Consider the following 16,545-nt stretch of genomic DNA (forward strand, 5'->3'; position numbering starts at 1 on the left):
TGCAGCAAACACTATATACAAAAATCTCAAATGTACAAAAGGCAAAAAGCTTCATTAGTGCCACTTTGCCACTCACAAGAATATATATTTAGGGGCAGCTGGGAAATCCACGTGCAACAGGTGGAATGGATTCCATTCCCTGCTAAATCAATTCAGTAAAATAGGTAATCAAATGACCTCTGGGAAACATATACACAAAGCCACAGAGAACCCTTGGAAATCAAAGAATGTAACACTGTTAGCATATCTACAGGAGGTAACATCACATCCATTAAATAGTGTCCACATGAGTTGCCATTGCATGTCACACAGAAACAAAACTCTGAGCGCATTTTGCCACACTGTCAGTTTTCAACTTAGTTGCTCTTCAGTCTCTTGATCCCCTCTGTATAACCCATGTTTAGCCTCATTCTGCTCGTTCCAAAAGCAGATAGTTCATATTGAACTTTACATGTTTAATGTTTAAAAACCACAACACAGTAGTACTACCATTTGGTAGAAGTGCGCAAAAATCACATACTGCCGCAGAAAATAAATAGAGTTTATGCTGGGAACTGAGGACGAAACCGGAAAGAGAATTTGGGAGCTGAGTTCTGCTGGAACCCCAGGGTCGTGCCCACCGCTTGGCCTTGGAATTCAGGCAGAACTTGAGTAATGAAGATGAGTAACTACTCCGTTCCTTTTCTCTCCATTCACACAGCCCCCACGTGCCAGTGTGGCATTAAGAGCATAAACCTTGGATGACTGGTTTCTCACTGTGTGTTAGCCCTTTAATGTCTACCTGTATTAACACTGGGAGTTACGTCTTTTGGCCAATGAGAAAAGCAAATTTGATAATCTATTTTTCAAATATTAATAGAGTTCAAAATCAAATTTCTTTTTCTACAGAGAGCGACGTCTTCCACGAGATACATGCTTACAGAACATTGGCATGCCCCCGAGCTGAAACCAAAGCAAGCACGAATCAGCCATTCCGGAGCAAACCGACACAGGTAGCCAACCCATGCATCTCCCGGCCTCTCTCCCTCCTGAGCACGCCTTGAGGGTGCCCACACTTGCACTAAAGAAGCACCAGTCTCTTCTCCTGGACAGAAGGGCAGAGGGGAGCACTGGAGGGATAGGAAGCAAAAGTTGTCAGGACTCTATGTCCAAGAACAGAGCCAGAGTCTCACTTGCTTTTTTCTTCTTTTTCTTCTTTCCTTTGCAATAAAAGAACTGAGGTTGCTTCGCTGCCAGAAGCGCCCGGGGAGTGAAGCCAGGTTTGCCCACAGATCAGACATGGCAGTGGGTCCAAACTGCCCACCCTGTGCCACTCTGCGTTACTGGTGAGACGAGAATGAAGAGTGCCTTTCTGGTCGCCAGGTGGGAGGAGGGAGGAGCTGGGGCGAGACAATGCAATAAATAGAGGGTGGACAAGGGACCGGGGCTCCAGGGAGGAGAAGTGGTTCAAGGGCTTCCGAGCCTCGGGAAAACTGGAATCTTCCCAGCACCCCTGCTTGCAGCATCACCAAACTCTGCCTGGAGCAGCTTCTCAGGGCATCAGGTCTTCACCAAAGTAGGAGAAGCCTTTGAATTCCTCCTGGTTGATCTGCTTCACAATTGCTTCATCCACAAGCGTGAGTACTGGCTCTTCCCGGGTAAAGTCTTGGTCAAAATTATTGACATCTCTTTTGGTTTTCTGTAGGAAGACAAGAAAAAGCACTGACTCCAGGCTGACCTTCCTCCCCAGGGCCCCCCACAGGAAGTGGGCATCGTGCCGACCAGCCTCTCGCCAAAGCAGACCTCTAGCTACTGTGAGCAGACATAGAGCTGTTCCAATGAGGTAACGACGAATGGCCCCAGGACCGGGAGGTGATGGAGGACTTGGAGAGGAAGAATGAGTCCAGGTGAAAAGGAAGAAGGGGTGAGAGGTATGATGGAAAAGCAGGGAAGTGGGATTCCCATAGACTGTGTGCATGGGAGGAGTGTGAGTGTGAGTGTGTGTGTGTGTGTTTGGGACAGTGGGATGCCAAGCTCCCATCTCAAACTTTCCACTTCAGCATCTGCCCTAACCCTCTGGCTCCAGTGAGATCTTCCTCCCCGTGATCTAAGGAATCATCCCCTTCCCACAAAGTCTCCAGTGGTCTTTCTTCCACACAAGGAGACCCTCATAACCTTGCCATGTCTGCTCCAGATGACATCTCTATAAACAGGAGGATGCTGAGGGGGCTGGCCATCTTCTGGGAAGCCTGCCTTGATCCCCACCTGCTATCTCCCGGGACCCTCTTCTGTGTTTCCACATCATTTCTATCTTATGCTTGACACGCTGACTTGCAGTGAATTGTTAGTGCTTTTGTCTTGACCATGAGCTCCTTAAAGGCAGAAGCCTTGTCCGACTCAGCCTTGGGTTCCTAGCAATAAGTATCTGCTGAATGAATGAATACATCAGCAAGCCCGCTACCGACTTTCCAGCTCAGAAGAACCGATACCCTGTTGGAGGTTCAAGTTGCCGGAACTGAACTTATGATTTGTAGGGGGTAGAAGGGAGCAGTCAAACAAACCTGAGTTTTGGAGAAAATCAGGACGTGTGAATGACAACTCCCTGCCTTTAGGAGCGCACTGCTGACTGGGAGCCAGTATTCCTGTCTAGACCCCACTGCAATGGTTAGAAAAACTTTCCTGGAGAAGTCAGGGCCTGGCTGAGATTGAAGAAGGAGTTACAATCATGTTGGCAGAGATGGGAGAAAGGTACCTGGGCAGAGGGTGGGGTGGGGCAGGAACACAAAAGACGTATACACAGGACAATGGGGGTTGGCCAAGCTGCTGGGGCAAAGTCCAGTGTGGGGATGGAGAGGCTTTCAGTACCAGGTCCCCTGGCCCCCACCGTCATTGGCACAATGCCGGGGAGACTGAAGGAGGTCTGGAAATACTGTTTCAGACACTGATTAATTGGCGTGATCCAGGATTAGTGATCGGGACGATGCAATCCCTCTTGTGGAAAGATCACCATTATCATTTAGAGGAGAGATGTTATTAATCTATGCTACGGTCTATGGAGATCAGTAACCCAAAAGATGTCAACAGGGAGTCTATGCCAAAAGTGGTTGTGAAACAAAGCTCTGTTTTGGACCTTGCTCTGCTCTTGGAGATCTGTCGTGCATGTTGGCAAATTGAAGGCTCGTAGAAGCCTTAGTGTCAAGACACCGGGTTCATGTTGTGGAAGGTCAGCCCTCCTCAAACGGGACATAAAATGCTTTTTTTCCTGAATAGCTTCGTAATACTCCTTCATAGCCCTCCTGGGAGCAAAATTCTGTAGAAGATAGTTTGGGAAGTGCTACTTTACAGTTTACAGAGCATCTTCATGTCCCTCTGCTTATAGATCCTGGGAACAGGCAGGTGTTATTATCCTGATCTTGCAGATGTGGAAACTATGGCTCAAAGAGGTTTTGTGCCTCGCCCAGAGTCACCCAATGAGTTCAGAGCAGAGCCAGACTCAAATCCAGCTCTCAGCACGATGCCTCCCGTGGTGCAGAACGTCTGGAACGCCGGACACTGGAGAAGTGGGAAGACATGGCAAGGGTCAAATTCAGCCAGGAGACAGAGGTCAAGCCACTGGGCCAAAGCAAAGCCAGAAAGGCTGGCCAGGGGGCCAGCACGCTGGGTGAAGGCTATGGATCGGGGAGAGAGTGGGAATGTGGGTGGCTGAGCTTGGCAAGGGAGTCTGTTTTTACATTGACCCAGATGGAGATCTGAACTGGCAGACAGCAGGAGTGGAGCTGAGCTAGTCTTTCCTTTCTCTCAGCACCCATCAGTCCTGCTTGGTGTCTTCTCTCTGGCCTCACCCGCATGGCTCAGGGGGTTTCAGAGGCCTTGGAGGGGAGACAGAAGGGGGACACAGAAAACCTCGAGGGATGGAAACAGGCCCTGCAGCAGATGGACGTGTGTGTTGCCCCTTGAGATGGTGAAGCTGAGGAGCAGCTCGGTCATTTCTATGGAAGGGCAGGCCTCAGGCAAGAGGATGACACGGTCTCCATCTCCGGTGTGTACAGAGCAAGAGGAAAAGGGTGGCGCTGCCCGGAGAGGGACTTCAGAGAGGAACCACAAAGCCCACCCCCCCAGTGACGCGAGCGGGACTCGGGAAGTGGGGCTGGGGAAGGGGTGTGGTGACACCGCCTCTGAAGATATCTAAGATATCTACCAGGAGGGGCTCACGTTGATGGAGGAGGGGTCATAAGGGCCAGCGGTGCTGGCGGAGGAGTAGGATGGGGAGAAGCCAGCAGCACCTTGGCAAAAGCACTGCGGACCATCGCAGAAGGCGACCAAGGCACATCCTCAGGGGAAGGAGGAAGAGGGAACGGGGCAGGAGGCGGCGTTGGTGAAGAAGATCGGCAAGGGACAGGGCGCTCGGTCTGTAACTCTGCCATTGGTGGGCCGTGCCTGGTACCTTCAGGGGCAAGACCACCTCCCTCCAGCTGCCTCTCTCGGATCACTAATGAGGGGGCGGGGGCTGTGTGTAGAGAACCTGGGAAAACCTGCAAACGCCCTGGCCTTGGCTCCCCTGTTTACCTACTGATGCTTCACCTTCAATCATTCGTGTCCATTAGTCATGGAAACTGGTTTCATTTCCTGAGGTCAACTGGGCATAGTGACGAAGCGAGATTCCACAGGATGTCTGAATGTCATAATGTGCTGAGTGTGTACCAGGGAACCAGGCTCAGTTGACACAGCTAAGGACATCATTCCCAAAGGGCCTCTAGCTCCATGGTGGGCTGGCTTGGGGAGCAATTGAGCTCAACTCTGGGCTTTCCAGGGCGTCCCAGAACCATCTGTGGTCTTGGAGCAAGTGTGCCAATCTTCAAGAGCTCGATGGAAGAATGGGCTTGGCTCACGCGCCTCTTATGCAATCTGGCCCAGGCCCTATTTTGCTTGGAGACATCTTAATAAGTGCATGTCACTCACTTCCAATTCAAATAACTAACATCCCCACTATGTGCAATTCCTATTAACCTTAAAAGCTTGTGAAGTTTTCCAAATCCCATCCTCTATTTGTAGCATGTAGGCAGCATGGCATCCTCAGACTTGGAGACAACGGGGGATGATATCCTTTAATTACTGATTTTATTGGTTGGAAGGCTGCTGTCTGCCTTACAGAGCAGCCACAAGACTCGACTCCAAGGTTTGGACAGGCAAATTCCCAGAGAAACTCCTTGTTTACCTGGGTCTTTAATCACCCATGCACCTCCACTCAAGTCTAAATGCCCGACACTTGGCCCATACTGCACAGCCTGAGGGGTGACAGTGCGGCAGGAGAAAGAGCCTCCTAACTCGTCACACCTCAGCTCCTGCATGAAGCTCCCCACTCCCCACCTGTGACCCTCGCTGACAGAGGCTGCATGGAGCAGGAGACAGAGCACTGGCTGACCTTCCCTCCTGGTCTTGCCTCCCTTCCTGGTGAGATGGCGACAGGTGCCCTATAGATTGCCTTGGGGACTAAATGAGATGCCGGCTGTCGGGAGCCTCAGTACAGACCCCGACACACAGCAGGCACCCAATAAACATGAGTTCCCTACTCTGCCTCTGAGTCTTAGTGCCGTGGGCACGCCTTGGGCTCATCTTGGCTGTGTTTCCAGCACGGTCCACGTGATCCGCCGTGGGGGCGCCATGAGCTTCCTGAAGGCAGGGACTGAACTTGCATTGCCCTGGGTGCTCTCAAAGGCCATACTAGGGCTGAGCCATGGCCTGCGGGGACAGCCCAGGGTTTCCTCCAGCAACTGAGATGCTTCGGAGGACGCCTCGGTGCTCTTGGGGAAAGTCCCAGGTTCTCACCCATTTCTAGGGCTCATGGGGGTCTCGTCCCTGCCTACTTGCCTAGCTCCGTCTCCTGGGCCAGGTGGAACCACGCCGTTCTCTGCACTCACTGGCTTCCTCCCGTATCCTAGCCTTTGCTCAGCTGATCCTCTGCCCGGAGCACCCTCTCCCCTCCTTGCCTCCTGCCCCGTGTCCTCGTCACCGAGCTGACTTCCGCTCACCTTTCCCTTCTTGGCTTAGATGCCCTGCCGCCAGCCTTCCTGGTCCCTTCAGGCGTCTAATGGTGGCACAGTCTTAACTCATCATGGCACTTACCACACCTGGCCCTCACCTCCTTCTGGAGGCAGGCACTGGGTGGACCCCTCCACTCCACCCCAAGGCTGGCACCCTGCCTGGCACATGGCGAGGGCTCCAAAAACAGCTGAGGAAAAAAATAACCAAAGGCACCTCTCTTGCTGCTGCGTTATCGACAGCCAGTCAGGCCATCTGGGTTCAGGACTTGGGGCGCTCTTGTGCCAGAGGGTGTTTTTGTTTTTGTTTGGAGAAGGCTGAGGCCTGACCATGAAAGGCCTGGAGCGGGGCAACTCAGGCCACCGCAGCCCCACGGGGCCCTGAGAAACAGGCGGGCTCAGGCCTGGGGGGTGGGGTTTCCTCTCCCAGCAGCGGTTGGCCTGGGGCGCTAGGGTTCCCGGATGGCTGGTATGAGACAGAAACAGGATGGACCAGGGTTTGGGAAATTTTCATCAAGATAGATGGGCTAAGAGAAGTTTAGGGACTTGGTGCGTATGTCCCTAACCCCTGTGGTGGAGGAAACAACTCTTCTGTTCCCCTGGGCGTTCCTCCCTCTGGAAGGCAGGTCTTGGATCTGACAGGTCGGGGGCTGACCCTGTGGGAAGGGCACACTTCCGGTGCTTGCAGTGGGGCAGGAGGGAGAACTTAGGAAACCGAGTTACAGGTCATTCCAGATCCTTCTGAGATCTTGCATCTGAGAAGCAAACTGGTGGAGCTGCCTTCTAAATCACCCAGAGGCCACCGAGGGCTGGGACCCCAGTGCGGCCCCGGGCAGGCTGCCTGAATGCTTGCTTCCTGACTGGCTGGCACAGTTCTTTCATGGCCCTCGGTGAACTGAAGTCATAAACACAAGTATTCAGAGGAGCCAGCGATTTCTGCTGCTGTCTTCATCTGATTACTAGGAGATCAGCACATGACTTTGTTCTAAGGCGCTGAGAAAAACCCCTGATCTTACGGGCCGGGGCATGGGGTCCCAGACCCACCTCTTTACCTCTTCATCTCAGCCTGGAGTGACCAGGTAGCAGAATGATCACAAGCCAGGATCCCTGTCCCACATGTGTGACCAGAAATGGGGAGACATGGTGTCTCCACATGGTCTCAGCTTTCAGGTTCCAACCCCGCCCGGAGTCTTCCTGACACCAGCCTCCCCCATCTCATCCTCCCCGACCGGTCCCCATGGCTCTTCCTGGAACACACGTTTGCTCCCTCCTCCTCATATTTTTATGTGTCATGGTTTCCTCTCATATCCCTCAAGGTACCTACGGCAAAGCAGGGCACGTAGCAGCCCCTTAATATTCATTTGCTCAAAGGTCCTTTTAGTCACTGCAACAGCCAAACTCAAAAGTCCTCCTAGCTTGGAAATATTATTATTCTTATCTAAGCTCCATTTTCTTCCTTTAAATAGCTTCAGAGGAAAAGGGAGAACTCATTTATTTTATTTTTTTTGCTTTTTAGGGCCGCGCCTGTGCCATACGGAGGTTCCCAGGCTAGGGGTGGACTTGGAGCTGTCGCTGCCAGCCTATACCACAGCCACAGCAATGCAGGATCTGAGCTGTGTCTGCGACCTACACCATAGCTCTTGGCAACGCTGGATCCTTAACTCACTGAGCAAAGCCAGGGATCGAACCCACATCCTCACGGACACTAGTCGCGCTGGTTACTGCTGAGCCACAAGGGGAACTTCTGAAGAGGGAGAAGTTGAATAACTAGAATGCGTGCTCAGCATCAATTAACTGGATCTTTACATATAGACATATATTCATTGTACCCAAGTCCTGACAGAGTACATGTGTATCTGTTTGTATGCTTATACACACATGCTCACCTATGAAGTTAAATAAAATAAGCAATGTATAACTGAAGAGTGTCTTGCCTAACAAAAATGAAGATTGCAACAGAAATTCAGGTTAAGTATCCCCTGCCTAGAAATTTCTCTCAACATATTCTTCTATCCCTTCCATCCCCTGCCTCACCCGCTTTGATTATGTGAACCAAGAACTGATCATAATTTTGGATTCTCTTTATAGAAAACAAAGGAAGACACATAGAGGGTTGATCTGGGCTTCGTGGAGCCCTGTACAGCACCTGTCTGGCCTTGGTGGTGCCCTACCAGTTTCTAATCCACTTCCTTCTTAGAATGTGGCAGCCAGAACTGATGGCTGACTTCTGACTCTGTGGTCTTGTGGCCTCAGCAACGCCAAGGGCAGTCAGTACATGACCCTCTCTCTAGTTGGTGGAAATTCTCAAATTAAACCAATATCCGAGACAGTGTCAATGCTGTATCACATCTTTTTTTTTTTTTTTTTTTGCTTTTTAGGGCTGCACCTGCAGCACATGGAGGTTCCCAGGCTAAGGGTCCAATTGGAGCTACAGCTGCCAGCCTACACTACAGCCACAGCACTGCAGTATCCGAGCTGCGTCTGTGACCTACACCACAGTTCATGGCAACACCGGATCCTCAACCCACTGAGCAAAGCCGGGGATTGAACCCACAACCTCATGGTTACTGGTCGGATTCATTTCTGCTGTGCCATGACACGACGGGAACTCCATGTATCAAATCTTAAGTGCCTGTGATCAAAGGCTGACGCTCTGAGTTTTCTCCAACTTAAGCTTGTTGTGTGATGATTGTTGTACACCTATAAATGTAATAAAATTCATTAATTAAAAAAAAAAGCTTGTTGTGTGTTGAACCATGTCTCTTCAAAAGGTGTGTTGAAAGCCTAATCACCAGAACCTCAGCACGCCACCTTATTTGGAAGGAAGGTCTTTGCAGATGTAATCAAATTAAAAAAAAAATTAAGCTGAGCTCATCGGGTGGGGTCTGATGTACAACGGTGTCCTTATAAGAAGGGGAAATTTGGACACAGAGACGGACAGGCACTGAGGGAGCATCGGAGGAGGAGATGTGGGGAGAGAACCACGTGAAGAGTGGAGCAATGCTGCCACAAGCCAAGGAACAACAGGTGCCATGAAGAGCTGAAGGAGCTGAGGAAGGATCCTTTCCCCGCAGGCTGCAGAGGGAGCATGGCTCCAAAGATGCCCTGACCAGACTTCCAGGCCCAGAACTGTGACACAAGGCATTTCTGTGGCTGTGTGCCACCTGCTGTGTGGTACTTTGCTCTCGTCACCCTAGGAAACGAACACAAACCCCAATCTTCTGAAACGGATTTTTCGCATCCAAACGTAACCCTTGGCATTTAAACTTTATTTCTTCCTCTTGGGGGTCCTTATTTCTCGGCTGTCAAGATTACCATAAATAATGATTCTGTAATTTACCTCTCCGCATCTCAGTGTATCTACTAAGCAAGTGGGGAATAATAAATATGCTTAGCTTGCTGAGGATGATATGAGAGCATATAATTAAACTTCACGTAAACTCTAAAGTACTGTGTGAATGTCATTTTTCTTCCGTCATCCATCTTATCTGCCATATCCTTCAGCCTCTTGTCATCCTAAAATTTGATTGGCGTATCTTCCATCTGTCTGTCAAGATGCATATCAAGATGCTAGAGAAATACTATATCAGGCAAGTTCAGGCTCAGAGCCCTCTGATCTGCCCTCCACCAACAGCCCTCTGGCAAAGCTGACACGTGGCCCCACCAGCACACTGTGGGGGTGTGGCTGTTAAATCCAATGAGAACCAACCAGCCACGGTCACTTTTTCTATCTTGTTCAGGAGAATGGTGTCAGCGACTCTGGATGGTTTCGCTGGAATAAAGATGCACAATGCCGGCACCATTTCTCTGATTTATTAGTCTAGAAATGAAGTTAATTGGCTCCAAGAGATGACTGTTTTTCCCTAAGTGTCTGCCAATTATCTTTCCATAGCCCCACGCCCACCCCCCAGCCCCTCGCTTTCATCAAATCCATCTCAGAGTATCCCAAACTTCATTTTCCCTATTTTTGAATCCTGGGAGACCGTGTGCCCATCTCCCATCATTTGGTACCACTTTTCTTTTCTGTCCAATCCAAATAACCCAACAGTGGGCCTGGAAGAGTCTTCATGAACCTGAGCAGCCACTCTCCTGGGCCTAGAGCGGCAGCTTCAACCTCAGCTGCACAGAGGTTGAACTTTACATGACAGTGCTGCTACCCCCGCTCCAGGGATTCAGGGGAACTTCCCCAGGATCTGACCCTGGCGGGCCACAGCTCCCAGGTGACTTCATTAAATACAATTCATTAACTCCCCTTTCTTGGGTTTTGGTTCACCTAAGAGTCGTTTTTGTCCTAATCTCTGTATTTTGAAGATATTTCTCTTTGGAAAAAAAGTTAGAGGCAGTATAAAAGTCTTGCATTTTGTGATTTTTTTTTTTTTTTTTTTTTTTTTTGCTTTTTAGGGCTGCACCTGCAGCATATAGAAGTTCCAAGGCTAGGGGTCGAATCAGACCTGCAGGTGCCAGCCTGCCCCACAGCCACAGCAACACCAAATCCGAGTCTCATCTGCAACCCATATCAAGGTCATGGCAACATCAGACCCTTAACCCATTAAGCAAGGCCAGAGATCGAACCCACGTCCTCATGGATACTAGTCAGGTTCGTTACCGCTGAGCCATCACGAGAACTCCTGTCACTGTTTTAAGACAGTGGTTCTCCACCCTGCTTGTGCATCATAAACAAACATGCATCTATGTGGGCAAACTGGGCCTCAACCCACACCTTGTGAATCACAATCTCCCAGGTGAAGCCCACACCTCTGAATGTTTTTTAAGCTCCATGAGTGACTCCGATCTGCAGCCTGGTCAAGTGCCTCTGTGTCAAGCAGCAATGGATCTCCTTCTTCCCTCTTAGCAGTTTCAAAGGGTTTGATGTTGCCTGAAAGCCTATTTAGGGGCCTAAGGTTGTTCTAGATTCAGTTTCCTCTCAGGTTCATGCCACACACTGGCATGTCTTGTTGATTCCATGCCCTGCCTTCCTTATTTTATATTAGACTTCATAACATCGAGGCACCCAAGACCTCTCTGGCAAACCACACTGCTTCCTTCAGATGCCGCTCCCTGGCCTGGTGGTGTAGCACGTGTGCTAAGCTTTGTGGCTTTGGGCAAATCATGTAGTCTCTCTTGGGCCTCAGTTTCCTCATCCATAAAATGGGGATCGTATTGGTTCTCCCCATATAAGATTACTAGGGTTAAATAATATATTTAAGAAGTGAGAACAGTACATAGCAGAGAGAAAAATGTAAATTATTAGCAGGGCTTCTTTGTCCATATTTATCTCAACAATATGGTGAGAACAAATAGCTCTACCTTTGGGAGGATCCTTGGGGGAGGTTTCTACTTGCTCTCCGTTCACAGAATAATCATTGTTTCACGGGGGCAACCTGTGTCCTTTCACGTCCCATAGACCCCAAACCCTGGAACTAACCAGTCTTCTCTCAAAAGTGAAGAGCCAGAAATGGGACCCACCCAAAAGGACTTTCCTGGCTCTTTTATTGCCTTCCTACCCTTGTTTGTCTTTACTCATTTTCACTACCATTACATTTACAGTATGTGCTTTATATATCCTGGTGGGTTATCGTCAACCTTCCTGGAATAAAGGGAGATAAGAAAAACAAGAAAGAGGTGAACTTTCCTGTGAGTGCTGCTGGCTGTGACATCATGTCTCCTTTTTTTCTGTAATGAGCAGGTGTGTGTGTGTGTTTCCCCACAGGGGGTGCTGTGGAGATGGGGGGCACAGTGGCAATGGGGGCCTCACCCGCGAGTGCCACCTTCAGGGACACAGACCCAAAGCTCCCAGGTCTTCTGAACTCCCGAGAAATGCCCCAGATACATTTTCATGGTAGAGCTCCTCATGTTGGAGCAACCAAGTTAATGAAAAACCCATTCAATTAAAAAATGGCTCTTTGAGACCTCAGTTTGTGGCCGCTACTCTACTTAGTAAGTAACCTCTACTCTGTCCACAAAGTCTGGTTCCACCTTTTAGGAGAGAAGAAAATCAAGACCCATGTGCTCTCTAGGCACGGATGTTTAGCGTCAGGGCATTTGAAAATGGGAAGCCCCTTGGTTCCCGGCCATTCCCTGGTCCACGGGTGAGGGGCATGACAGCATGGTGGCCTCCGCATTAGCACAGAGCCACCCAAGCCTCAGGGGAACGCCCTGCCCCCATCCCCGGGTCCACATCTGAGGGGGAGCTGCCCTCCTTCTCCTCGGGCAGCCTGCATATGCAGATGCGTTTTTTAAATGGACTGAGTCCTTCAGACCAACAGGCATCCTGACCAACCAACTACAGCCACAGCTGCATTCTGTCAAATCAGCTGATGATGGAATTCAGCTCTTTCCCTTCTCTCCCTGCCCCCACAGTATCGTTCGCCAGACCATGAAAATATCCACATTTATACAAATTTTATTTGAAGAGTTGCTTTGGAAACTCTTATAAGCTATCACTGACCTCTTCCCTCACACCCAGCAAATACTTCAGTGTTCAAATGAGTTCAGCCAACTACAATGTGTCTATAAATGAGTGGTCTATAGATCCAGTTCTCAGGATCTCTGTTACAGGGGAGGGTGGGTATCCCTGTTATAAAGAAGTTGTTACCAGACTTGGGACACTTGGTATGGTACTTTTTTTTTTCTTTTTATGGGCCACATCGGCAGCATATGGAGGTTTCCAGAACAGGGTTCGATTCAGAGCCACGGCTGCCGGCCTACACCACGCTGCAGCTCACGGCAATGCCAGATCCTTAACCCACTGAGCAAGGCCAGAGATTGAACTTGCATCCTACGTTGGGTTCTTAACCCACTGGGCCACAATTGGAACTCCTTGTTATGGTCCTTTTTATTTTTTATTTTATTTTATATTTTTTTGTCTTTTTGCCATTTCCTGGGCTGCTCCTGGGACATATGGAGGTTCCCAGGCTAAGGGTCCTAGCCACCGGCCTACACCAGAGCCACAGCAACACCAGATCTGAGCCGCGTCTGTGACCCACACCACAGCTCACGGCAATGCTGGATCCTTAACCCACTGAGCAAGGCCAGGGATCGAACCGCAAGCTCATGATTCCTAGTTGGATTCATTAACCACTGAGCCATGATGGGAACTCCTACAGTTCTTTTTAAACCATGTTTGGGGGCAATTACCTGAAGGCTCATTTGGAGGGCAGGGCCAGTTTGAAAAGCTACAGAAGCATGAAAGGGGAACTCAAGACAACTTTCCTGGTATCCCCTGCTCCCACAGAAATAGGGAACATGGTCCCCAGGTGCCCTTGGTAAAGTAGGGAATCTTATTGAGGTGATTTTATTTTTCTTTATATGTCGCACCTGTGGCATATGGAGGTTCCCAGGCTAGGGGTCGAATTCGAGCTGCAGCTGGAGCCTATGCCACAGCCGCAGTCACAGCCACAGGGAACCGAGCCATGTCTGCAACCTACACCAGAGCTCATGGCAATGCCGGATCCTTAACCTACTGAGCGAGGCCAGAGATTGAACCCACATCCTCATGGACACTATATCAGGTCCTTAACCTGCTGAGCCACAACAGGAACTCCAGATTTTCAAAGCTGCTTCTATATGGCTCAATCATTTTGAGTAAATTATTTCAAGCAAGACCTCTTGACCTGGGTTCCCACTCCTAGAGCAAGCGTGGTGCATTTTCTGTGATGGGCCAGTCAGTAAATACTTTAGGCTTTGTGGGCCACAGGGTCTCTGTCATGACATGTGTACTTTGCCACGTGCTCAAAAGCAGCCCCAGACAAGACGCAAGCGACTGGGCCCAGCTGTGTCCTGGTTATACTTGATTCATGGACATGGACATTCACGCTTTGTATAATAGCCACGCATCACCAAATACTCTTCTTCAACCATTTAAGAAAAGCCTAAAACACATTCCCAGTCTGAAGGCTGCACAAAAAGCGGCGGAGGGTTGGCTTTGGCCAGGGGTACAGTAAGTCACTCTCTGAGGAATCCGCAGAGAAGAGGGTGCTGAGGAGCCATCTCAGGACTGGCAATGTCCCCTTTTGCTCAAGTCCCTCGCACCAGGGGGGTCCCACCACAGCGCAGTGCCTGTGGCCTCTGTAATGCTCCGTGGAAGGCCCAAATGCCCCCGTGAAAATGGTGGGCAAAAGCCCCCAGGATGCAGGCTGTGTATCTCGGCTCCTTCCAGGCCAGGGGATGCCCCTTGCCTTTCGGCTTTAGCTCCACAGACGCAGCGTGTCCTCCCTCCTTTGTGGTAAAGAGACATTTCTGGGCAATAGGGAAGGGTGGGGCTGATATCTGCCTCTTCAAACCCCCCCAGGCCCACCCAGGTCCCCACATGGACACAGCTTCAGCTTAAAAACTTGGTAACGAAAGTATAAAGCATACATTCCAAGCAAAATTCATTTGGGGCTGGATGGTTATGGATACCTCCTTGGGGTACATACAACGCTCACTGGCCCTGATGACACGTAGTTCAGCATTTATCCATGGCCTTGAGGCATCCCCGAGTGCCCTAAGGATCCTGGCTCCCCTGGGGGTGGGGGGGAGGCACATCTTGGGGTGAGTAGAGCCCCTGCATTTTCTGTCACTAGTGGTGCCCAGCTCACAGCCGGGCCTTAGATACGTGGGCCCTACTGGGTCCCCAGGTGCAGGCCCGGAGCAAAAGCTCTTCTCACACAGGGGAGGTGCCCCCTCCAAGACCAGCCACCAGAGGAGGGAGAATCTGTTTCCAGCTCGAATGCCGCAAAGGAGCTCGGAAGCCCTTCCTGAGGCCACAAGGCCTCTGTTCTGCTGCTAACGAGAAGGGTCTGGAGCAGCTGTGTGGGAAAGAAATGTCCCTTCTTGGGGAACCATCCTCAACCCAGGCTGGTCCCCCTCACACCTCAACCACCCCGTGCCTCTCTTTCCTGGCCTTCCTTGTAGCTGGGGCTAAAATGTGACTTATTTGGTAACTGCTTCCTCCACAGGCCGGAGGCTCCACTTGGGTGTCTGTCGCATCTTTCCAGCACCTGCACAGAGCTTGGCACAGCTCAGTCCCTCCATGTGGATGACATAATATAGCACACGGAGGGTGACTTTTTCAGGCTGCATCATAAAGCTCACCCGCCTGGTTCAGTTAACCTCATGTCCACCCTACAGGGAGGCAGCGCTGCCACAACCCCCACTGTGAAGACCAGCAAACAGCTTGCCCAAACCTGTGCCAGCCCGCGGTGGAGCCAGCATTGAATTCAGCCTGTTCTGACTCCAGGCCGTGTCCCCGCGTGTGCCATCTTGCCTCCTGCTGAGAGGCGCCAATGTGGTCACCTGTGCAAAGGGCTGAGCCCTACACAGGTAGACAGTCACAGCTTCCACCAATACTGCTGTTGCTGCGATAAAAACAAACAAATACACAAGCCAACAGCTGCCTCCTGCCCTGTATCCCCTCACAGTGCATGAGGTTGCCATCCCCACTGGAGCCTTTAGGGTCACTTCTCAGGCATGAGGGGTGAAGGGGGGAACGGCCCTTCGAAATTCTTCACTATGACCAAGAGTAAGACAAATGTGTTCTACGGGACCCAGGGTACATCGCCTCGTGCCACCGCCCCAGGAAACGATGCAGCTTAGCTCCGTGATGCATTCACCACGTGACGCAGTCTGCATTTTCGTCTAATATTCTACTTCGTTCTATGCTATGCTACTCTATTCCACTCCATCCTGTTCTACCCCAGCCTGGTCTTCATGAAAGATACTTTCTGCACCTGACCCACTGAATTGATCTTACAACCTTCTGATGGGTAGACCCGGAAGTAGGGTACAGGGACACCCAGCAGGGGTGTGGGGCTGAAAATGTGCAGAAAACCCAGTGCCGATACCCAGGAATAAAAAGCCTTAGGAGGAGCCAGTACCCTACCTGCCGCGGCCTGCCTGAGGCCTGAGCTCTGGTGCCAGGCTCCTCAGCGAGCTGGCCCCACGCAGCGGGACGTGCAGCGGCAGGACCTGCGCCTGCTCTCGCTGCAAGTGGGCAGACACTTGGGGGCGAAGTCGGTCCCGCTCGGTCTCTAACCATGCGGCTCTTTTTTCATTTATCGTGGACTCTTCAAAGCAGCGTCAATGTTGACAGCTGTTGAGTTTAGCTACTCTAGGGAGATGTCTGGCGTACTCAAAGCAGAAACTTTGCAATTGGGTCCTGGCAAAAATCTCTGATCCTCGACTCATCCACCCCCCTCCCCCCCATATTTATGAAAATGTCCTGGATGGAGATCAGGCTCTCTTGGCCTGGCCTTTTTATTATTGCTTTGCCTTCTGGCTTTGAAATGAGAATCGTAAACACTCTAATAGATGCCTCTCAAGTCAAGATGAGGTCACCCACCTTCTCTTACCATTCAACAATCTCGGGTTTCCTAATGCAGGATCTTATAACCCCCAATTCCCAGGCACACGCTGGAATACATCTTCGGCCATAAAAGGTGGGAAAAGAATTTAGAGATGGCACTAAGGGAGAAACATGTTCTGGAAAATGCAGATCTGCATAATTCACTCATTCATTCCACGCAGGTATACTGAATCCCTATTATGC

General features: G+C 50.5%; 1 protein-coding gene across 2 annotated transcripts in view; it reads right to left on the minus strand.

Moving 5' to 3' along the window:
• Positions 1 to 1,192: 1,192 nt before the first annotated feature.
• The window catches only part of PRKCE (protein kinase C epsilon), a 514,416-nt gene continuing 499,063 nt past the window's right edge, over positions 1,193 to 16,545 (minus strand). For both annotated transcript variants that reach the window (XM_047782147.1, XM_047782148.1), the window contains one exon: positions 1,193 to 1,678. In XM_047782147.1, the coding sequence (XP_047638103.1) occupies positions 1,532 to 1,678 (147 nt within the window). In that variant the 3' untranslated portion in view covers positions 1,193 to 1,531. The remainder of the gene's footprint in view (positions 1,679 to 16,545) is intronic.

This window comes from Phacochoerus africanus, chromosome 5, assembly GCF_016906955.1.
Source record: "Phacochoerus africanus isolate WHEZ1 chromosome 5, ROS_Pafr_v1, whole genome shotgun sequence".
Classification (NCBI taxonomy): domain Eukaryota; kingdom Metazoa; phylum Chordata; class Mammalia; order Artiodactyla; family Suidae; genus Phacochoerus; species Phacochoerus africanus.